The following is a 24,447-nucleotide window of genomic DNA, read 5'->3' on the forward strand; positions in this document are numbered from 1 at the left end:
TAAACCAAAAATATTCGAATGTCAGATTTGAAAAACTGTCAGCGTGTGTTTAATTTTTAAATTGAAAGGGTTTGATTCATTCAAATATTAACTATTAATAAAAAGTTGTATAACTAATGTAGTGAACTTTGTGCCAAGTTGGTTCGAGAAAAAACCACAGTGAACTGAACGAATAAATTTCGAGACAATGTCGAAAATCTCGTCTCGAAATTAACCCACATTTCGATGAGGTAACTTAAAGTCCATGTTGTTTAATAACAGGCCCGTCCTTGTGCAATAATAATGAGTGACCGGTGACCAGCAGAGCCCCACAACCCACCTAACAAATCCGGTGCTTGTCAACTAGACATAGCTGAACGATGATTGTATCCGCACTTTTTCCATCCAGGGTAGAGAAGAACTTTGAACTTGCCAATAAACCTCCTCAATTAGCGTACCAGATGACTTCGCTTTCTTTCGCCGAGACAGCAACAACGTACGACAGGTGCATTTCACACATAACCTAAATTTTGTCAAAAGAAATTTCTCGCCCGGAAAATGTAGCGCCCGATATTTAAAACATGTGCTTTAATTTAGTCGCGATGTCACCACTGACACTTTTTTGACGTTTTTACTAAAGAAAAAAAATAAAGACGCGAGATTGAAACGAATGCCACTAACATGCCCGTCTGCGCGTAACTGACACTACGGTTACGGGTTACGTTACGGAGAAGAAGCGCGCTGGCGCACCAGTGGCTGCTCCAGGATTCGTTTTAAAATCAGCATTATTATTATTATTGTTTGAATCAACGGTTCAATACTTCTAATCTAAAATCTGATTTTTAATTAAACGGAAATATCAAACAGCTTTAGCGTTGGCACCCCTACCCAGAGCAATTCTATGGTAATTTTAGTAAAAGAAGTTGGCAGTCCCGGTTAGTGATTTGTTTGGAAACGTCAAGAAAAAATTTTCGAAAAATGTTGAGCCGAAAAAACAGAAACACGGATAAATTCGATACCGCTAATAGGTTTTGTGTCGAAAACTGTGAAAATAGAAATAATATAAGAAGGTCAGAAATGTGAGGAGTCGATGAATTTTGCTCAACAGAAAGCAGCCAATAGGGAGTTGGAAATGTGACGCTTGTGACAGTTTGGAACTTAAGTTCAAGAAAAACTTCAAATGTGCAATACTTCGAGCTCATTTCTATCAAAGTTCACCTCTTTGTAGGTAATCCTAGTCGAAATAACTTCTTGCTATAATCAAATTTTTGTAGGGAGAACTTGTTTTTGCCCAATTCATTAATTGTACACTGCTCTAAAATCTGCCTATAGAAGTGAATGATAGTGGACTTCAGGTATGCGATAACAACGCTTTCAATGGACAGAACTGGAACTAGATAACCGTAAGTACTAACTACTAAGCGTTTAATTTAATAATAATCCAGTCTAATTGGGTCTTCATATAAAATACTATGCGTCCAATTGTAGTTATTTAATAGATTAATTTGTTAATAAAAGTTTTGACTAATCGATCAAATGATAAAGTGTAAGTGTTATTTAAGTTCCGGTGATGTTTTCTGTAAACTGTGTCCAAGAATGGGTCGCCAGGAGCCACGATAATTGTACCTCAACGGACCGTTTAAGGAGACTAAGGCCTAAATGCACCGAATAACGCTTAACAAAACTAGGCTTACAAATAATTTATAGTCCAAGATCCGAACTAAGGTGGTCCTGGACCGATCTGGATGAAACCTATTTTTTATCAAATATAATACCCAAAGGAATGGGTTGCCTAAAAAATATGTTCCATGACTAAGATTGATTCTAAGATTCTATGACTATGATTAAGGGGGCTAAAAAGAGTAAAATTTTAGTCATTCTCGACAGTGATTTACAGACGTTTTAAGTAACATTTTTGAAACTATTATACAGGGTACATTCTTCCATTCTAGGAGTCTTTTAAAATGCGGTTACTGTTATTTACATCAGAAAAAAATTCTGAAAACTGAAAAAAAATTGTTAAAAATCTAGTACTCTCTGAAAAGAAAAAGTCATTCAAGTGTTGAAGTGGCCTATGACTTTTAAATTAAGTTGAAAACTAGAGACAAATGATGTGGTAGACAAAATTGAGATTATTGCACAAATCTCTGAATGGGGAAGTTTAGTTTAGGGTTTTTATAATTAGTGGTGGTGGTAAAATAATGACAGATTAGAACAAACTCTAATAATTTTTTCAATTTCTGTGTTATTCAGCAAATTGATAGATTCTTTAGTAATAATCAATCAATTTATCGCCGATATCATGAGAAATTGCATCACAATTTTAATTTGTCATTAATTTGGTATGTTACAGTATCAGTTCATTCTTGATCAAAGTACAGTAGTTTGTTGACAATCAATGCGAAAAAGCTTAAAGCCTAAAAGCACCAGAAGATACAATATCAGAATGCATGACTAGTTAAAACAAATCAAGACAAGTAGTCTCATTTTCAAAGGTACTAGTACTTAAGTACTCTCCTTTAATAAATAAGTATAGTACAAGTAGGTACTTGAAAGATTAGATAATGATCTCTCCATTCGGTTTACTTCTGTTTAATGTCTATACATTACAAATCTCTAAATAAATACATGCTTTAGCTGGTAAATAATTTTTTGTACTCATAGCTTTTAGCTGGAGCGTGTGGGAAACGGACTTTTCCGCACTGGGGTGTTTTTTACTTTGCAACAATGGTTAGGGACATTTCATAGGTTGGTATCGCTACCGTTGAGAGATGGAAATGATAATGTCACTTCGATGATTGTTTGACCTGTTATCAACCCATCAGCAAAAAGAACTAAATTATATAAACGAATATAATACGAATATAAATTATATTCGTTAGAAAAAATATTGTACCTGAGTTGTTTGTAAAGCAATTTCCCACATTCGCACTTCATGCAGCACTCGCTGCACTCGTGCAGCAAACAAGGTGCTCATGTGGTAAATCGCACTTTCAAAACTCGTTAGGCAACTAACTATAAGAATATACAATTTCTACAATTACTTTTATAGTTTACTAACATAAACAGTATTTTTTATCTATTAAATTTCAGTAAATGTTAACTCTATTCTAGTACATTATCCTAGCAAGTAGACATTTTGGTTGTCAAAAACTTTTTCTCTAAATACATTGTTAATAAATTTTTTGAAAAAAAAGTACCAAAAATTATCTAGCTCAAGATTCTTGCAATTTTCACAATCCAGATTTTGCGAAATAATTAAAGCGGGTCCGTATTTTTTAAAGTATTTACCTCGGCATTTCTTCATCTGATTTTTTTATGTAATCTTTACTAGTCGCTAACAATATCAAGTAAATTGGTGGAGCGGTCAATCAATCAACCACCTCTGATTTATAACCAAAATAAAAAATATGAACAATTTTTTTTCTATTCCACCTAATTAATATAAGAGCGAATCAAAACATGATGGAACCAAGAGTTTTGGTTTAAGCTGTTTCAGTCACGTATAGAGAATAAAATTTGGTTTTGTTTTTATAATTTATGAACATTTCTTACAACAAAAATTTAATGTAATTTAATTTTTGGATCGTCCTTTCTGTCAAAGGATTTCTGGTGGGTTAACGAAAAAAAAAACTGATAAATGGTCCCACTTTTATAGACACTATCTTTCATCAATAATTATTTTTTTCAAAAAATAAGTAATTTGTCTCATACTTTTTAATCACCTGTTGTCCTGATACATTGTGTTTCGGCAAACTTATAATAATAGTACCTCAAAGTTATTGACTTCTACTCGTAAAATAATGATTTGTTTGTAATACAGTTATGTCCTAATAATCTTAAAATAATATTATTATTACCCTAATACAATAAATTTTTAATACACGATAATTTACCTATGAACATAATCGGTTGCATTCTCCCTAATTGTTTTTTTAATTTTTAGTTTCTCCCAATAAACGAAAATCAGTAATTTGGTTTAGGCTAACAGTGAATACGTATTTGTTTGAATTCATGCTTTACGTATGAATGTTATAATTTTTATGAAGTCATGTTTACTTTTATGTTTGTAAGAACAAGACTGTTTTATAAATGTGTATAAATTCTTGCCAAATGACTGTAAAGTTATTCATCTAATAATAGGTGTGTTTTACAAACATCACATTCATTCACATTATGAATATTGGAGGGTTCAGGAATTAAGTTTTCAGAAGAATTTCTGATTAGCTCCACAGATGCAATTCATTAACAAGTGACTTTTAAATGTTCTTGCTGGTTCAATAATGTTTAACAATGTTTAATTATAACTATTTTATTGACGTTTTTAAATGACTTATACTAATTAATGTTCTGTCATCACGTGGAATTGCAGTCTATTATGGACTTGATCAACTTTAATTATTTCTAGATTTAAATGTTTTAAAATATGCTTCATTTTAATTTAATCTCTGGTAAAACAATAAACATTTACGAGATTATGTCACTGTTTGGGCATTTTTATGTCTCTAAAAACTAAAATCGGGAAATTTCCCAGTTTAAAATTTAAAAGTGATTCGCAATAATTCGGTCGAAACGTAAATCAAGGATGGCTTAATAATAACCAGTGATCTCCCCAAATAATTATGAACAATTGTATTTGACCTTAATGATTTAACGGTGTATTGCGCCGCAGTGAAACGAAATTAGACCTTGGATATTTTTTAGATACCTGTGAAATTTAGCCAAGCAAGTCATAATTTTTTCATTGACAAAACACCTTGCGTAAGAGTAATTAAATTTTGATGAAACGTTGCCTTCCAGCTCGATTTTTGTACATAATTAGTTTAGCTCATTGTGTATGTAATTTCCACTTTCATTAATTATTTTTAAACATGTAAGCGTGACCCTGAATGTGATAATATTGATAACATTGCATTTGAACATAATACTTCATTTATTAGCCAGCAATGTAAAAAATTCACCTTTTAAATAATAATGTCTCCATTGTTACCAATACAGCCTTGAAAATTGTGTAGTGTCGTGGAAAATACAAATATTTGAAAATACAAACATAGAGCGATTAAAAAATGTGAGTAGTTGAAGAAATTTAGTAGAATGAAAGATGGTTTAGGGAGTGTTATGCAGCATAAGCGTCTACTCACTCTCCATCAACAACAATTTCAGGTGTGCTTTCTTTTTCCTCTTTTTTCTCTGTGTCCCTTTCATTCTGATCCACCGTTTCCTCAACCTTCGAATGAGCCATCGTTTTTGAAACCGCGCAAAGTCCTACACACTTTGAGGAACTGCCATTCTCCACTTGCACACCTTTAAAAATCTACAGTTGCATTTTGCAAAAGAAGGAAATTATTGCAGATATCTTAACGAGATACCCGGACTAGTTTAGAATAATGTGCTCTTAATTATAGTGACGCCCCTCCTTTTTTTGCACATGAGCATTGGGTTATTGTTAACACTATTCGATAGTTTGCAATTAGGTACTTTGTTGCTCCTAAAACCGCGTCAGACGGTGTTAATTGACACTTATGCAACATCTGCTGGAAAATTTAAGGTTGTAATAGTTAAGAGCTAGTTTTCCACAGTAAATGACAAGATAATTTACGACCAGTAACTTACATATGTGTGCGTTACTTAATTAGAATGCAAAATTGGTTTGAAAACAATGAATCATGGAGCGAATTTGGTTGAACGTTTCATTATCACTTGAAATTTCTCGGATTGAAAGTGAATCACGGGTTAGTTGAGACGAGATTTCCATAAATAAAAATGACGGGAGAGACGAGATAAATAATGGCGACTTTTGATATCATTTGACCTTATTTATTATTGTGGATTGTTTGGAATTTGTCTTGAGTTGATTGAATTCTTGGCAATTGCGTCAATTTTTTAATGATATTCCACTACTTTGTGCTAACTAAAAATAAACGTTGGTTTCGTTGTAACTCATCGATTTTGTGGCGAAATGTCAACGTACGATTTCCTCACTCCATTGTTGACATTTTCCGCTTAAAAAGCTCTCCAAAGGGTTGAAACAGCTTACGTGGTGTAAGAACAAAGCAAAGGCATACATTTTTGATGAGAATTAATGGATGTCTGCTTTGGCCCGTCGAACAAACAACACTAGCTGCTATTTCCTGAACGTCTATCGAACCTTTATTAATACTTAATACTTTATAGACCATTTCGTAGATTAGGTTTCTCAATAAAATGAAATATGTATTACCACATCGTGACATGCAGGATAAAAAGTCGCATGTGGCGAGAGTTTTTACCGGTTATTTAATGGCAATAATAATAATAATTATTGAAAGGACGATAAATATCTAGTTTTGGCTAGACGACAATTTGTACCCAATGTATTCACGTTACAAACAAACCCACATGTTGGTATCGAATACATTATTGGTTTGGAAATAACGAGTGGTACAGTATTCATTAATAAATGGGACTGACAATAACAGTGTCTACGTAAAATGTTTACCACTTTGAAAAGCAATAATGTTTTCCAGAAAACACTATTAAAATGTTTGTGAACTACGTGCATTAAAATTCGATTTGTAACTGCTGTGAAATATCAAACTAAAATCAATAAAAAAATTCATAAAATAAAAATACAATATCAAATCGAAACATATTAAGGATTAAGGATTATTAAGGATTAAGGATGAGAACATGAATTTAGGGTTGCATTTTAAATTACGTCAGCTTTTGCTGGAACGTACTTGCTCTTTGAAAACTAAAAAAAAAAAATGGAAACAGTGCACTTAATTTTTTGGATTGAAATAGGTCACGAATTAAAACGTTCTGTGTCCGCGTGATTCTGTGTTAAATTGGAATCTAGTGACAGAAAAATCCACTAATTAAAAGAAAAAAAGTGATGTTTTTATAGATTTGAAACAGATAGTACTTTATTTTTTGTTGTATGTAAGTAATCTTACTCAGATTTTTTTCACAATTTCGTATAAAAAATCTCAATTAATTAATAATTACTATAATTAATAAATTTCAAACAAGCATAATTTTAGGGCTGGCGACAATTTTTTTACGTACTTTTTGCACAAAGCAACATAAATGCGGTAACTAAATAACTTGAGAATTAATACTATGACTGTGATCAGTAACGTCGAATGTGTGTGAAAAAGGGTTAGTTTGTCCCCATTATTTTTGATTTTGACCTAACAAAAAAGTTTTTTCGGACTTGTTGGATCTTTCTAATGACCCAGAATTTTTTATTAGGTTATTTCGCGACCAGCCTGTATAGTTTCAAAACATAAAATTTTAACAATTTGTTTTTCAAAATTTGTCCTTGGCGTAAAGTTATCGGATGAAAATAAAAGCGGTTAAAAGTGTTACATATTCAACATTCATGTTCCTATACTTTTAATTTTTTTAATATTTATTTTTTGTTTAACATAATTTGTGGACTTCCCAGAAGTCATCGACCGAGATCCTTCAGCATTTTTGTTAGTATACTTTTAATTTATTAAAATTCGTAATAAGGAATTATAGGAAATTTTAAAAAATTAGCATACGCTAAGTTCCGTGTGACTATTATTTTTCGAGATACATTAGAAAATACTGCAGAGACTGACCTTGTATTAAGATATTTTGAAAAAAACGCATTAAAAGAAAAAAAAACATATTTCAACAAAATTATTTTATATTTTTATGACTATTTATTTTTATTTACATTTGTACTCGTATATGTTTTTTTCTCTTTATTTTGGTTTATTATTATTTATCTATATTCAAGGTAGCAATATTTTATATGTGAATTTGCCATGATCAAACAAGTTAAAAACCCTTATATCATTTTTTTAAAGTGTGCATACTTTCTTCAAAATTTTTATTATCCCACCTGTTGAGAGCCACTGCGTGTTTAGAGTAGTTTTTAGAGTAGACACAGTGGCACATGGACGTTTTGAGGATTTTTCACAATTGTGGCTAACATGTTCATTTGTGTGTTCGAACCCTAGTTCTGACATAAATTTCTTTTTGTTTTTTTTTAAATTTAATAAAAAAAACACAAATTTGAAATAAAAGAATTACGGAGTGGACCAAAAAGTTAATTTATCTTTGGCGTTTTGGCAATAATTTTAAAGTACATTCTTTTTATAATTGTAGTTCAGCGGTTCTCAAAATTTGGGATCTTAAGTTCAGAACGATTTTTTGAGAAAACTATGTATTTTCGATATATAAAAATTTTACTGTATCGATTCATTTTGCCATTTTTTATCTACCCTTAAATGTTTGCTAAACCGTTCTCTAACAGGCTGCTTAGCGATTTATACAGAGGTACTTGAAAACATGTATTAACATTTCGAGAGATCAATTTAAACGCCACGAGTTATGACTAAGTCTAGTATTATACCTACTTATAGTTTTTGCTCTAGTTTAAAAATTTTCAGTCTTGGAAAATGTATAAGAAACCAGTAAAAACCTCTCAAGAAGATTTGTAAATAACAATAAGTGTTAACACAATTTTTTAAAGAATGTAGAAAGATGTTATGTATTTATATACCTTGTGTCTTCATTTTTTTCATTTTTGACAACTTATTTTAGATATCATAGGCCACTTTTATCAGAAATTTAATTGAACCCATGGTAAGTACTATTTGTCTATCATTTCCATGATCAAATAAAACTTACTTTCTTCATTTTCATATGGAAAATCAGTGATAATGAATAAAAAAGAAAGACTTAAGAGAACTGAGAACTGGGCTTGTTGCGTTATTGTAAATAAAATTTCTAATATGAATAGAGAGATATGGAGAGGGTATCAGGTCTCATAACCACAGACCACAGAGAACTGTTTGAATTGTCGGAAATTCTTTGTTATGTGATACCTAAACACATGTTTCATTGGATAAAGACTGTCATAAATTACATAACTCTTAACTCTTAACTCTTAACTACTAACTAATACTGCACTGACTTGATTTTTTAACGTAAACATAGGATTAATACAACGCTGTGTTATGTGGTGTTTAGCCAAGTAAAATTTTCACTAAAAATATAGAAAATACAAGAGTTCCGGTAATGGACAGAATCAACAGTGTTATGTGTATTCTTATACCAAAGTTTACAAACGTAAGGCAAGGTAAAAGTAAGCAATGATTTGTTTGGATCCTTGACAATTCGCCAAAATTTTATTTTTTGTGTTTGTTGCTCGACATTTGCCAAAATAGAATCACTAATTTTGATATTAATTTAATTAGACATTCATTGATCAAAGCAGCGCCAAGTCATTATCAAAAATGTACAGGGGTGGTGTATAATTGTAGGACCAATGAAGGAAATTTATTGTAACACGTTTGTGATTAGTAGCCGATCACCACACAACTATAATTAGTATTTACATGGCGCCAAGATTACTGTTGTAATTTCAAGTACGACAAGTAAATAAACTCGTCCGGTGGTAAAACTTGATGTAATTTACTTTAACAAACATAAACATACAACGTACCTAAAATAATCCCAAGTGCTAACAGCACACCACTTCACCACTAGAAAAGAAACCCTTCACTGTTACTGTTCTGCAACTATAACATCATACATTGATAGATGACTCATACACATACCCTACCACATTCTTGGCAGACACGTAATAATCATTGAAAAATAATAATCGTCAGAAGTCGAAAAGATAATACACTTTCACTCGAATGAAAACATCAGATTTCGCTTCAGTTCATTATAACGTACTGACAGAGAATTATCGTGCGTGCATATTATAAATGATGTTGTGGCAACTTTGTTCGCATCCTGGGCCCCACTTCGATTTACCACTAGTACACCAATTACTGTAATAATTGCAATATTTCGCTGTGCTAGCGAATTTGTTCTCTAGTTTGAGAACGTTCCACTTGGTTGAAATTGAACACAGTACGCTTGTCATAGAGACCGGATTTTTAATAAGTTAAAAACCTTTTTAGGTTTCAAAAAAAAAAAACAATCCACTAAGAGACTGAAAAGTGAAAAAATGTACTGGTATACAAAAAAATAATAGAATAGATAGAACTGACTAAAAGAGTGATAAATTAAAAAACTATAGAACCGCAAAGTAAGAACAGTAAAAAATTGGGAAACTGAAATTAAAAGATAGTGAAACAACGAAAAACTGAAAAATTTAGGAAATGAATATGAAATATGGGTTATTAAGAAACAAAAAGCTAAAGTACTGAGAATAAACACTAAGAAACTATGAGATTGAAAGACTGGAAGCTTGAGAACATAAAAAATAAGAAGTTTGTTAAAAGTTGAAAAAACGTGAAAAAGTTAAATAGAACGCCAATTTTTTGTTTTTGCTTCTCAAAGATCATAAAATTGTCTAAATAAAAACATTAGTCACAAATTTCAAATGCCCAAATTAATAACTACAATGATATAAAAAAATTTGACTTGATTTGGTACATTTTTGAGTTTTCTGAGGAAATCTAGCGAAACAATTAAGCTTTTGCTAAAAAAACTTGCGAAATGTTTGAGTTTGAACACGAACTTATTGCGAGAATCAATCTTTATCGAAAATAAATCGATCCACAATAATTTATCCACGATTTTTGTAATAGAAAACTTGAAATTTTCTTAGAAAACAGCGAAATTCCAGATGGTTTGGCCAACATTTACAAAATAATCAAACAACAATTTATTGTTCAGTTTTGAACGCTTTATGATTGGTCTGTTTTACAGTTGAGAGTGCATTATCCCTCTGAAAACCAATAACAAACACTTCAATCGTCATGCAATTTTTTGTGCACCAGATAAACAAGTAGGTGGTGATTTTTATGTTTCTATTGGTCATTTACGCATTTCTGGGACAAATGAGACACCAGTGAACCGGTTATAGTCGTATCTATAACCGGTTCACTGGTGTCTCATAAAATTCACATAAAATGGTCGATTCTGCTTAATTTTTGAAATATTTTTTTTTTTGATGAAAACACACTTTTTTAAATTTATTACAGAAAAAAATAGATTTTTAGAAAAGTAGAACCTTCTCACAGCTAACTAAATCTACACTGTCGGTTTGGAAACATTAATAATTACTTAAAATCAAAATTAACAATTAACACTGCAACTTTGACACTTCTACGCAAATTATTTTTTTATTCCAAAATCAAGGCTGATACAAAAATTGTTAAAAAACTATAAAACTGCAAAGTAAAAATATTGATAAGGTAAGATAGCAAAACCACAAAAAACTGTAAAATGGAGGAAACGAATATTATGAAATTCTGTGAAAAGCTAAAATACTGCTTGAGAAACAAAAAATCTTCAGATGTATAATAAAATAACTATGAAATTGAAAAATTTGATGTAATGGAAAAGATTGAAAATCAGGAAAGTTAAATACAACTGTAGGATGTTAAAACTCATTTAGGACACAACAATTCAATTTAGGAATTTAGGAAAAATAAAAAGGGTGTCAAGTATTTCCATTAAAAAAAATATTTCGAGTTTTAATAAAAGCCCTTGCGTGTTAGCAAAGTTTCCTAAAATCTGGTCTCTAATCATAAACTACGTAATTTATACATACCCTCGATTTTCGTTTCGCAGTTTTCTGTATTTAGACATTTTAGCGCGTTGGTGTAATAACACCACAAGTCACTATTTTGATGGCAGTTCTAATGTATACGATGGCCATATACTTGTTGATAACATTGATAACATTTAGCGTCATAAATAAACACGAATTGTTTTGAATGTAAAAGATAACAAACAATTGTTATTCCACTTTGTAGCTCGCTACCTTACAAAGACAAAAATGCAAGAAATGATGCTTTGGAACTTGCTTAGTTAGTAGAAATCGGATAAGGGACACAAAAACCTCACCTTAAAAGAGCGCGACGCCACTTTTCCCCAGTCTCGACGACAATCAGCTGAAGTTTCATTATTTCGAAAAGTTCACACTTACACTTTCTTTGTGCGAATTATAATACTGTTGTTGGACACTGGCAGTTTCACGTAAAACTATGTCTGGAAGAGATGGTTGTTACAAGTGCTGAATAATCTTCCTTCCGCTTTTCCAATTGCATGTATGTTTACTTCACGATTTCTCTTAACTAAAGTTACAATACAAACGTATAATTCTTTTAAAAATTCCACGGTTTACAGTTTCGGACAGCAATTGGCAATTATCCAAAGACTGCCATATGCGTCCAGTCATACGAAACTCCGACAAAAGTGTCTTACATGAGAGACAGGGCGTTTAATTAAATTGGCCACATTGGAAATCAGCGTATATTTCCATACGCTAAATATAAAGTGACCCATTTTTGTGATAGAATTAGGTGAAGTCTGCGGAAAGTCTGGTTCATTTTGACGTAAATTCTACAAATATTGTGGATTCAGATTAAGTCCTACTTTTTTGCGAGATACTGTACAAACTTTTTGAAATTATTCAGAAATGCTTAAAATTAGAGTTCCTTTATTGGGTATATTCCCAATATAGGAACTCTACTTAAAATTATTTAGAAGTCTTTGGAATTATTAAAATTATCTTTGGTGGAATTGTGAATACTGCAATTTTTTTTGAAATTGAAGTGTAATAGAAATTACTTTGAATTTCTTATTTTTGGAACTTTTGGAATCACTGGAGTTACTTTGAAATCACCAATATTAAGTTGGAATATCGAAAATTAATTTGGAATTACTATAGATTATTAGGATTATTATAATTTCGTTATTTTTTTTGAATAACTGTAATTTATTACGTAGATTATTGCACATATTTTTCCAAGTCAACTTCCTTCTTTTTGTTTTCACTGTTTTACTCTTGGGTTAACGTGTAATACAGAATAAAATTTTAGTATTTTTAGATAAGCCATGACCTAATCAGGTAACTTAAGTACAGTCACGATCAAAAAGAATGACACCCCTAAATCTTTTCGATGTGATAGGGTTACAAACTAGCTGGATATTGTATAAACTAGTTGGACAGTTTGTAAACTAACCTGTTTATTGAAATTTATGACTTAAAAAAATTTAGTCAGACTTTTGCTATCCGGCCCGGTTCGTAAGGGTGTCATTCTTTTTGATTGTGACTACGTAAGTAATGAGAGATTATTAATCTTTTCAATAGTGCCTCCTATATTTTATTAGGGTTTCTTGTTAATAAAATTCAACCGCAAAATAAATCAATTTTGAGAAAAAATTCCGTTTGGAATTTGTTAATTAATATCGCTTAAAATCTCTATTTAATTTTTTTTTAAATACACTCTAAAAAATGCCTAAAGCCATTATCTAGCATTATACAAGCTTTTTAGATTTTTTGCGTTATTTTACAAAAAATCTGTAAAATTGTTCTACGTTGACGAAATAAAAACTGTTGGCATCGTTTATAGTTATATAGGAATTTTTGATGTTTTAGATAAGCTTTAAATAAATATTAACAAAATCAGGAAATAAATGCCTACCTACGTAAAGTAAACAAAAATTAATCTTTTCACGAAAATTTTGTAGTAGCTATTTTATTTTATTAAAGTATATTTGTTTAATACAAGTGATTTAAATAAATACACCGTGAGTCTGCAAAAAGTATTTTTATCATAACTCAGAAACTAATAATCCCACAGAAAGCAGCGCTTGCTATTAAATACTTTTTTAAATAAAATAAACAAATAAAATAGTGTCGTTCTCAACTAAACAATGCCCAAATAATGTTTTGTACAAAAATTGCATAAAAAAAACTGTTGCTACCTCCAAAATTATTTTTATTTTTATTTCATGAATAATAATTTTTTATGGCCAGCGACATTTCTATACGTATTTCTGGCACAAAACCGGGTGACTATTACATTGGTAACAAATTTTGAATTTTAATTTGGTAACCTTGACTATCAAATGTTAATTGGCAAAATTTTATACTCAATTGTTATTCACTGATATGAAACAAACTAACTGGAATGCAAATAACTCAGTGTTGCCAATATGGTTTTTTGACACAAACTTTCATAGTCACCCGGTATATTTTTGGGTATTAATTAATTAATTAATTTTAACTATAAAGAGTCCTGGGGAAAATCTGAAAAAAATTCCAGATGCATTGAGAAAAGTATAAAATATTTACTTATACTTTTTGAGATACTTCTAACAGAAATGTTTAACTTCAATATTTCTTACACAAAAGTTATTGTGGTTCAACGGTAATAAATTAATAATAAATAACTAATAACTGAAGACCAACATTTCAAAATGCAATATGAAATTTGTTTTGAAAAATGCGCAGAAAGTGCTTAAAATAGGCTTTTGTTTTTTTGCATTATTTTACAAAAATTATGCTGATGATGCAATAATTTGGTTTTTCAGTGTTGAAAGATTGCAATTCAATTCAAGTATTATTTAATTTTTTGAATGCAGAAAATTTAATTTAAAGGCACATACCACATGTATGCATATGGTGAATAAACACATAAATATTGCGAATAACTGGAATTGAAGCGTACGCTATAAATTTAATAAAATAAAAATAGTTACAATCTAAATAAGCAATTTAATAGCAGAAGCATTAAATGTCGGTATTCGTACATTTATTTTTGTTGGTTTATATTTAAAAAATCGCGATAAATTAATTGCGATTTAAATTTTGTTCGTATTATTGGTTGCAGCGAAATAAAATAGGTCAATGGAAATAAATGAGAAAGGCCATGGAAAAGACAACTTTAATTAACGTCGACAAGGAGGTATTTTAAGCAAATTGATGTCAGTGATTTCATGATTTAAGTATTGCGATTTGGAGCGTTTTAAAAAAGATTGACTTAATTGTAGATTTAGATTTGAAAGAACGTTTGACATTTAAATGTGAAAAAGGGGTTATTCTGGTAGCGCATTTATCAAGTTTTGTTTGACGTAATAAAATAATGGATTACTTTGGGCATTTATTAATACGCTCAATACATTTAGATTTCAACAGCTTTTCCTTGTAAACTTGAGTATTACGTCACGCTATTGATTTATTGCCGTTATGTGATTTTGAAAGGTGTACTTAAATATGTATCATGAAAAACATAATATTATGTCCCCTCGTGTCCTGATTCTGAGACGCAGCACGCGAATGCGGACACGCCTGAAAGCCGGTTTTCAGAAGAGCAGTCGGAAGTATTCAGCGCTTGTAAAACCACAAAGTCAACAACATCGAATTACCTTTAATTCACGTTTAAATACTTTTACGTATCCAAATCACTACACTTATGTTTTAATTAATGTTAGGTTAGGTTATAGATTTTCAGCTTTGTAGTATAGGACTAATTCCGGTCCCTGCCTGAAACTGTGAATCGTTCAGGACGAGGCTAGAGTTTGTGTGAGCGCATGCTCGTGAGTGGTTCATTGAAGAAAATATTTTTCTCGAATTTAGGGAATAAAACCTGAGTCATCCCTCCCACGTTATGGATATTATCCTGAAAGGCTTTTAAAGATGTTTGCCAGAAAATCGCGACTGAAACAGTTGGTGAATGACTAGGTCACCCACATGTTCTTTAAATATTGATTTTCAGACAAAGGATTTTTTCAATTTGTCGTTGTGTAAGGGCAGGGTCAGGTTTAAGCATGACTGAAGTCACTTTAAAGAGTTTAACATGCAATTGCATGACGCCTTAAATAATCGAATGATTTAAAAATTTAATAGTCAACGCAGTTGCAACTGCGTATTGTGTTTACTCTTAAAAATAAATTTTAAATGTGAGCTATTTTTGGTGTGAGTAAATTGTTTACGTTACCGAATTATAAAGACTGCAAACGTAAATTTTGTTCAAGTATTTGCTTCTGTTTTAGCACCTCTTGTTTATAAATACCATAGAACATTTGTTTTTGTTTTACTCTTTCTGATGCATAATCTAATTAGTTAATTTAATTACTTGCTATAAAGATTTATGTATACAAGGTGAGTCTGCTAGGTATAACTCAAAAATTAATAAACACACAGAATGCAAAAAATTATTATTTGTCATGTCATTTTAAAACAATTGATGCTTTTCTCCAAAAAATTCCGAAAAAAATCGTCACTACCTCAATTTTTTTTTCATTATTTGCTCCAAACATCATTTAAGCATCGTTTCTAAAAGCGTTTCTTAACCTTCAAAAATTATCCCAAAAATTTAAAAATTCTTTATTTTTGTTTCTACGCTTGTGAATTGTGAATTTTTGTACAGTTGTTTTTAATTAAAAATAATCAATTCGTGTTAAGTCGCTGCAAAAATTATTATCTCTCGTCATTTTAGAACATGTGATGCTTATATGTTGTTTTTTGTAGGAAATTTCTAAAGAAAATTGTCAAAAAATGATTACGTGAACAATAAAAACTTAAATAAACGTAATTTTGGGGCTAGCAATACTTTTTTAAGGAATTAATTGCTAAAAACATCACTTAAGCTTCATTTATAAAAACGTTTTTTTTTGTGGAATTATTTACCTCCAAAAATTATCCACAAATTCAGATTATATTTTTTTTATCTTTATTTCATTTGTTTGTTACTCTTGTGATTTTTTTTAGAATTTTTTTGCACTTCGTTATGGTTAAAATTATTCAATTTATGTTAAATCGCTGCAAAATTTATTATTTCTCATATCAATTTAGTACAATCGATGCTTAAATATTGTTTTCTCAAAAAGATTCCTAAAAAATTCCTACAAAAAATAATGAAGTAAAAAATAAATATTCGAATAAACGTAATTTTTGGGGCTAGCAACAATTTTTTAAAGGAATTAATTGCTTAAAACATCTTTTAAGCATCATTTTTAAAAACGTTTTCTTGAGGAATTGTGAACCTCTAAAAATTACCCTAAAAATTCAGATTATATTTTTATGTTTGTTTCTAGGCTTGTGGTTTTTTTTTCAGAATTTTTCTACACTTCTTTATAGTCAAAATTAATCAATTTATGTTAAATCGAAGCAAAAATTATTATTTCTTATGTCATTTTATAACAAACGATGCCTAAATGTTGTTTTCGAAAAGAATTCCTTAAAAAAAAAGGTAATTCCACATCCCTGAATAAAGGTAATTTTGGGGCTAGCAACAATTTTTTTAAGAAATAATTGCTCAAAACATCTTTTATAAAAGCGTTTCTTTGTGGAATTAACGTCCAAAAATAACCTCAAAAATTCAGATCATATTTTTTATTTTTATCTCATTTGTTTCTACCCTTGTGATTTTTTTAATTTTTCTGTACTTTATATTTAAAAGAAATTAATTTATTATAAATCGCTGCAAAAAATTATTATTACATTATTATTAGTTATTACTTTTGTCATTTTAGAAGAAATTAAAAGAAAAAAATAGTTACTAGCCCAAAAAATAATTAAGTGAAAATAATAAGTTTGAATAAATGAAGTATTTATCTTTAAACAAAAAAAATAAGGTCCCACTTTTAGAATCGTATAGAATTTTTTTATCTTTTTAGTTTTCTGTAAAATGTACAGTTTTTCAGAAAATTAAAAAAAAAACATATGAAAATATGCAGTTGACATATACACAAACATCGCAGTGTTATTAAAAAAATAAAAAATATGGATCAATTTATTTTGTGCTTTATCATGGTTAACATATTTGCACTTCCTCGTAAGATAATTAATTTATTGAATATTATTATTATTATTATAAAAAATGTTATTAATTTTATTTTTAATAGTAGTACTTAATTAAAATTATAAATCTCTTCCTTAAATTCGGTCAAAAATAAGTTACATATTTTTATACAGACATGTTTTATTTGTAAGTAAATGTATAAGAATTCTGAAAAAATTCACTTGTATTGAGATAAAAATAAAGGATTCAGTAGAAAAGGCTGATTTCTGTACTAGTAGTTTTTAAGATATATTGAAAAATATTTTCAGCAGACTCACCTTGTGTTCCTGTGAAAAATAAATTTTTGGAATTTGCAAGCAAAATTTTACGCCTCTTAAATCAAGGCTAACATCGCAAAAAATACCTCAAAAGTGTAAATTTTTGTAAATTTATCTCATCTAGTTACCCAGGTTATTAAAAAAAATCTCCTTTAGAAAGAACTTGCATTTCTGTATAAAACACATTTGCTTCAAATACAATTTGGATGCCACTTAAAAACGATAAAGTTTTACTTGAAACAGCGTTATTTTCATAAATGATTAATAATCCTTGATTAAAGAGTAGGAACACAAAAAATTCGCTGGCAGTAAACATTTTCAGGTCTTGCCAAAAATGATTGATTACGTCTGTAAGGGTTAGAGAGCAACGACCAGCAAGCTTTTCTACACGTTTCAGGCGAAGTCAAGAACCTTTTAATTAATTGTTATACGTCGTTAACTGGGCGAAATGGTGAATGCGCCGGGAAATTTTGCTCGCACTCTCACCTTGTCCATTTTTATTCCTATTTCTTAATCAAACACCAGCAAATCAATTGTGTCAGAGCGGCGCCGTTTTTTATGTAAACCACTATAAAAAAAAATTGGGTCAAGTCGAATAATGCCGTAATGTCATTTATATATACTTTGATCGATTTGAAAGAAACGCAAAGCGAAAAAGTTGAAATTATGATACGGTTCCGTTTCTTTAATATGTGGATTATGGGGATGGAATTCTAAATTAATTTCGTTTAGTTGGGTCAAGGTAACTCGGTGTTAACCGAGGGTGTGGATGCTCGTCTGAGCTGAGTGCTTTTGTTATGATTTGCATAGGAAATGGGATATGTAATAAGTAATAACATTAATAGCAGTTTCGCTGAGTCTAGACGTATTGACATTAAAGCAAGTTCCTTGGAAATGAACACTTTTGTTTGTGCAATGTTGCAAATGCAACGATTTCCGTAAAAATTTACACATAAAAGTAAATAGTCCTATAAACACTGTTAATTTATGGAGGGACTCGGAGAATACCGGAACCTAGACGAGTGTACAGGATATCCGGGTGCAATTTTGAAAGACGACATCTACAAAGTGCTTCACTTTTACGTCACAATACCAAAGGCAACAAAAAATATGATGATTCCTAAACATTTGTTATTATATCCTGTAGGAGGTAATATTTTTTTATTATACAGAGTGTCCCAACGAGTGGGTATAAAGATCAATTTCTCCTGTAGCTTTCTTTTTTTAACTTTCTAATCTGTTTTTCTATTTCTTCTTTTGTAAATTCGTTTATTTCCTCTAATGGTTCCGCACTTTTTGTTTTGACTTCCATCTAGTACTTCCATAAAGTGGTCTATCCATTTTTCCATACTTATATTTTCGTTTATTTTGTTTTTTCTTTTTTTTTCTTTATTAATAAATTTCCTTTATTTTGTTTACTTCTTGCTGTTTTTTTCTTTCTTCACACGTGAGAGGTAACAGTCAAATGAAATTTTGAGATATATTACAATCACTGGCATAATTTTAAAACCCATTTAGTTACATTTAAAAACACAAATGAAAATAATTAATAAATTAATAAATAATTTCCTAAGGTTGGTAGATGCTTTTTTATTAAATTTATCAAACAATAATTAATTTTTCATTATTTATTTTTTTTTTGCTGATGGGTTGGTAACAACTAACAAGTTAGACAAGTTCACTAGAATTAGCCAGACGTAAGTAAACCTTCCTTATTTTGTGTATATCTAAAAGCTGTAACTACAGAGTAATTAGAATTGCCCAGTTTCAGGCAACGTATTTTTATTTAGAAGTATTTGCTGAATAATTTTTCTTCCTTACATTTTATAATTGGTATAAATATTAATATTTATATTTTATATACAATGTATTTTTAAATGATTTTCATCTAGTCGTCTGTGAATTTCCCATGGAAAATCAGAAATGCCACATTATAGAATTAATGACAGGCATTTAGACACCAAATATTACCATTATCTATTTATTAAGTCTCTAAATTATATATTTTTTTTAATTTTTCAAAATTTATATAAGCGACCTATTAAACATTTTAACAGCCTCAGACAACAATAGTGCAGTTAACTTTGCTGACGACACAAACATATTAATTTGGGGTGAAAATATGACAGATACAATGAAAGAAGCAAAGATATGCATGAATAAGGTAATAAACTGGACTAAAGAAAATAAATTAGTGTTAAATTTTGAAAAAATCTACGGCATTCATTTTGCAATATGTAATCACAAGAATACATAGAAACCGAAGAAAATTGTAATATCATCTAAAGAAATTGAATGAATAGAGAAAACAAATTTTCTGGGAATATGCATTGACCATAAGTTAAGCTGGACTAATCATATAGATAATTTATTAAAAAATTAAACTCTGTACATTTTACAATACCTGTTTTAAGAAAATACATTAACATTGAACAACTAAGAATAATATACTTCGCAAATTTTCAATCATTACTAAGCTACGGTATAATATTTTGGGGGCAAAGTGGAAAGATATCAAAAGTATTTGTTGCTCAAAAACAAGTCATGAGAACTATGTTTAACTTAAAATATAATGAAACTTGTAGGAACATCTTTAAAAGCAATAACTTTTTGACAGTAACTGGTTTATACATATATAGATTACTTTTATTTTTCTTTAAACAGAATCTACTATTTAATGTCACTAACGACCATAAGTACAACACTCGCAAAGTAGACTTAGAGTATCCAAGACACAAACTCACGTTGACGCAAAAAAATTCTCATTATGCAGTAATAAAACTATACAATAGTTTACCTGTGCATCTACGCACACCTTGCAATTTAAATTTATTTAAAAAGAAAATATTTGACTACATTTTAGATCTCGAACCATATACTTTAAATGAATTCTATAATAGACAGGTTTTTTGACTTACGTCTTAAAATTATTTTTATGTTATTGTTATTTCTTTGTATAATACTGACGTTTTTCGTATCAATTTTGTTACTACGTCTGTATAAATTGATAGAAATAAATTATTATTTTTATTATTATTAATTCAGAAATAAGCTTCGACAATAAAAGTGTTTTCTTGCACAGTGTAACAATTTAGTTGCATTTTAACGAAATTTTAAAAATTAATTAATTGACAATTTGAAAATCTCACAAAACCAATAGTTCTGACATTTATTGACAGAGAATTCAATTTAGCAGAGCGGCACATGTAAACCAATTTCAGAGTTAACTAGATGAGAATAATTTAAAAACACATTGTAGATTTATATACTATTATTATTTTAACGTTCTGTCCGTATTTTTTTGTTTTGTGCGCACCTTATTTAAGTAAATAAATGACATTTTACTTAAATCTGAATACTGAATTAAATTTTAATTTGCTTTCGGTAACCGATCCTAATTTACAACCAATAAAGTCGTAAAAATTAGAGTAAAAATTTGATCCACTCTTTGAGGAAAACTTACCGGTCATGTTGCTTTAGAAACGATCGTTTTCTGATTTTCAAATCTTCTATAAAATTGAACTGATGTTGAGGCACTGGGTAAGAAGTAAAATGTTCAGAGGAAGTGGTTGTCCACGGAGCTCCGCAATGATCCGGTGCTACATGAGAGCGATAAGCTCTGATTTCCTCGGGAAAATTACATGAATTACCTTCGTTGGATAGACTATCACCGTCATTGCCACTGGAATATAACCACAAATGAGTTTGAATGTGTAAAGTGAGAAAATGAAAACAAAAAGGGGCATTTTTTATAACTTTTTAATTGGTAACTGAAAGAGTTTTTTCAATGATTCGTTTTGTTATAAAAATATTTATAAGAATGTTTTTTCTTAAATTTTTTTACATGTGTTTCAAAGCAAGTTACTGACCTTATAATTTCTGGTAAAATTTCACAAGCACTGTTTAAACATTTAGATACACCTGTAGGCTATTTATATTTAAACATATGTAATGGCCATGAAAAAAGGTGGGATGACTGATAACAATTTTAATAAATGCTCATGGTATGCGTATGGTGATTAGCGATAATTTACTATTGCAACCATAAATTTTGAAAAATGTAACCTTATTTCATTTGTACTGAAAAATTAATACTCCTAGTAATTATAAACGAATTAAAAAAAATAGAATCGAAATATAAAAAATATGCGAAGTTTTAAATAATTAATATTTGAACTTCCGAAGTTATGTCAGTGTTATCTCAGTCAACTTTAAAAACCGATCTTGTATCCTGTTTGATTCACAGGAAGTGTTCTAACTGAAGATAATTTGTATTGGTGGTTGCCTAGCAGTTTGAAGGAAAACTCACTTGGAAAATTCCTCAATGAACAATGAAATTTTAAAAAGGGGAATTAATACCAACAGAATAAAGTCACTACAATTGCAAATCATTCAAATATTTGCATATTAATTTATTATTATTCATTATCGATGTATTAATAGTGTAAAGTGAATCATTCAGTGTTTGGTGAGTTTTTTACTTTTGCCTAATTAACAAATTTATGATTTAACATCAATTATTTTTCAGGTTTATTTTTAAAAATCATTTAAATTAATTAATTCTTGAAGGACTTTACATTTTGATTGAGAATAACTTATTTTCCCATGAATTAACTATTTGCCGTCAGAAAATAATAATAAGTGAAAGATAACGTGCTATAAATAATGCGATCATGCGACTATACAGGGTGACACAGGGGTGAGTAATCGGTCTATAACTTTTTTATTATTTGAAATATTGCGACTCTGTTTTTATTATCTGATAGATCGACTTAATGTCTACAAGCCAAAAATGTTTTTATTGCACATAGGGTATTGTATACAGGGTGGTGAAGCAAAGTTATATTTTTTTAAATGGAACACCCTATATATTTTTGTATAATTGAAATCTACGCAAAAAAATAATGTAACTTTATATAAACTATTATGTGTCTATCTCTTTTCGTTTCGGAATTATTCAACTTTTCGTTATAGAAAAGACCAATTTTTGAAAAATCGCTGCAAAGTTGCCTGTGAATATTTTTTGACAAATTTACAACAGAAAAATTCAGAATATCTTGTAGTTTTAGGAAATAGTCGACTTTTACTTGAAACATGGAAATAATGTACAGGGTGTGCCAAAACGCAAAAAGTTGAATAACATTTTTCATAAGCTTATATGCGGTTTGTATAGCAAATTTACAATATTTCTTAAAGTGTTCAGAAAAATAAAAAATAATTTTTTATTTATTTTATTAATAATTCTTGATGAGTGAAATTCATTTATGTATCAGGTAATAATTAGATTACTTGTGTAATTAGTCACCTTAGTACATATCAAAAAATTAATTACCATTTGAATATCAAATTCTAAGCTAACAAATTTTCTTGTAATAATATATATTTTTTTGAAAAATCTCGGAAAATAATTTAAATTTGCTATGCAAACCCTATACCGTTAGAAAGCTTATCAAATATGCTATCGATACATTTAATAAAATACAGGGTGTTCCATTTGAAAAAAATGAGTTATTCAACTTTTTGCGTTTTGGCACACCCTGTATATTATCTGCGTGCTTTACCTAAAAGTCGTCTATTTGCAAAAAATACAAGATATTTTGAATTTTTCTGTTGCAAATTTATCGGAAAATATTCATAAGCGATTTTACAATGATTTTTAAAAAATTGGTCTTTTTATAACGAAAAGTTGAATAATTCCGAAACGAAAAGATCCCCATAATAGTTTATATAAAGGTACAATATTTTTTCGCGTAGAATCTAATTATGCAAAAATATATGGGGTGTTCCATTTAAAAAAATATAACTTTGATACACCACCCTGTATACAACACCCTGCGCATAATAAAAATATTTTTAGTTTGTGGACTTTAAGTCGCTCTATCGGATAATAAAAACAAAATGGTTATAATTCTAATAGCAAAAAAGTTACACACCGCTGGGTCACCCTGTAGGATTTTTTTTAAATGCCATCCTCTAACTACGATATATTTTTTGCCAAAAATTGCATTGTGATTGTTGTAATAAGACTATTAGATCGTAGTTTAACCTTTTTCCGGCTTCTGTGCGTTTAATTTAGGTTTGTTGGTTTTGTAGTGGTCGCCTTACTGTGTCCTGAGGCCAATCCTGTTTGTCAAGGAGTGGTCTAAAGGGCGGCAACGCTAAAGATATGAAACATTTTATGTAATCGATCAGAAAACTCGACGAATTTTGCCAAATGCACAAGTGGCCTCGAAAGAAATTGATTTCGTTAATTTATTGTTGAAATGGACGACGCAATAACGATCGATATTTTTGTCCGTCTTGTAGAAGAAGACAAAAATCGTGCATGCATGCAATCTTAGTCCACGATTTCTATCGATTATGAAATTAAGGAGCGGTTTGTATTGGCGAGAAAATTCGTCAGACATTACATTAATTATTTCAATGGAAATTCTTAAAGAAAGCCTTTCTTTTCCGACACGCAATGCTTCTTGTTATTCAATTGCACATTAATGTTGTGATTCGCGTTAGAATAATTTGATTCCGAATTTCAATTATGAGGTTTTTGTTAATTGTTAATTTATTATTAAGGTCAACAGTTGCTAAGCAAGGAGAAAAGTGTAAAAACATGACTCGATTTTTAGTTATTTTGATGT

The 24,447-nt window shown here is 29.8% G+C and overlaps 1 protein-coding gene across 15 annotated transcripts in view; it reads right to left on the reverse strand.

Moving 5' to 3' along the window:
• The window catches only part of LOC657306 (phosphatidylcholine:ceramide cholinephosphotransferase 1), a 57,151-nt gene that overhangs the window by 28,653 nt on the left and 4,051 nt on the right, over nt 1-24,447 (reverse strand). Inside the window, exons 1-3 of one of the 15 annotated variants that reach the window (XM_064359114.1) lie at nt 9,563-9,701; nt 9,443-9,512; nt 5,121-5,283 (exon numbers count right to left, since the gene is read on the reverse strand). In XM_064359114.1, the coding sequence (XP_064215184.1) occupies nt 5,121-5,221 (101 nt within the window). In that variant the 5' untranslated portion in view covers nt 5,222-5,283; nt 9,443-9,512; nt 9,563-9,701. Of the gene's footprint in view, nt 1-319; nt 668-5,120; nt 5,284-9,442; nt 9,527-9,557; nt 9,702-11,512; nt 11,629-11,808; nt 11,953-15,117; nt 15,265-21,275; nt 21,495-24,447 lie in introns of those variants that run through there. The other 14 variants (XM_008196550.3, XM_064359115.1, XM_064359119.1 and 11 more) reach the window with 14 other exon arrangements.

Source organism: Tribolium castaneum, chromosome 1 (genome assembly GCF_031307605.1).
Source record: "Tribolium castaneum strain GA2 chromosome 1, icTriCast1.1, whole genome shotgun sequence".
NCBI classification, from domain to species: domain Eukaryota; kingdom Metazoa; phylum Arthropoda; class Insecta; order Coleoptera; family Tenebrionidae; genus Tribolium; species Tribolium castaneum.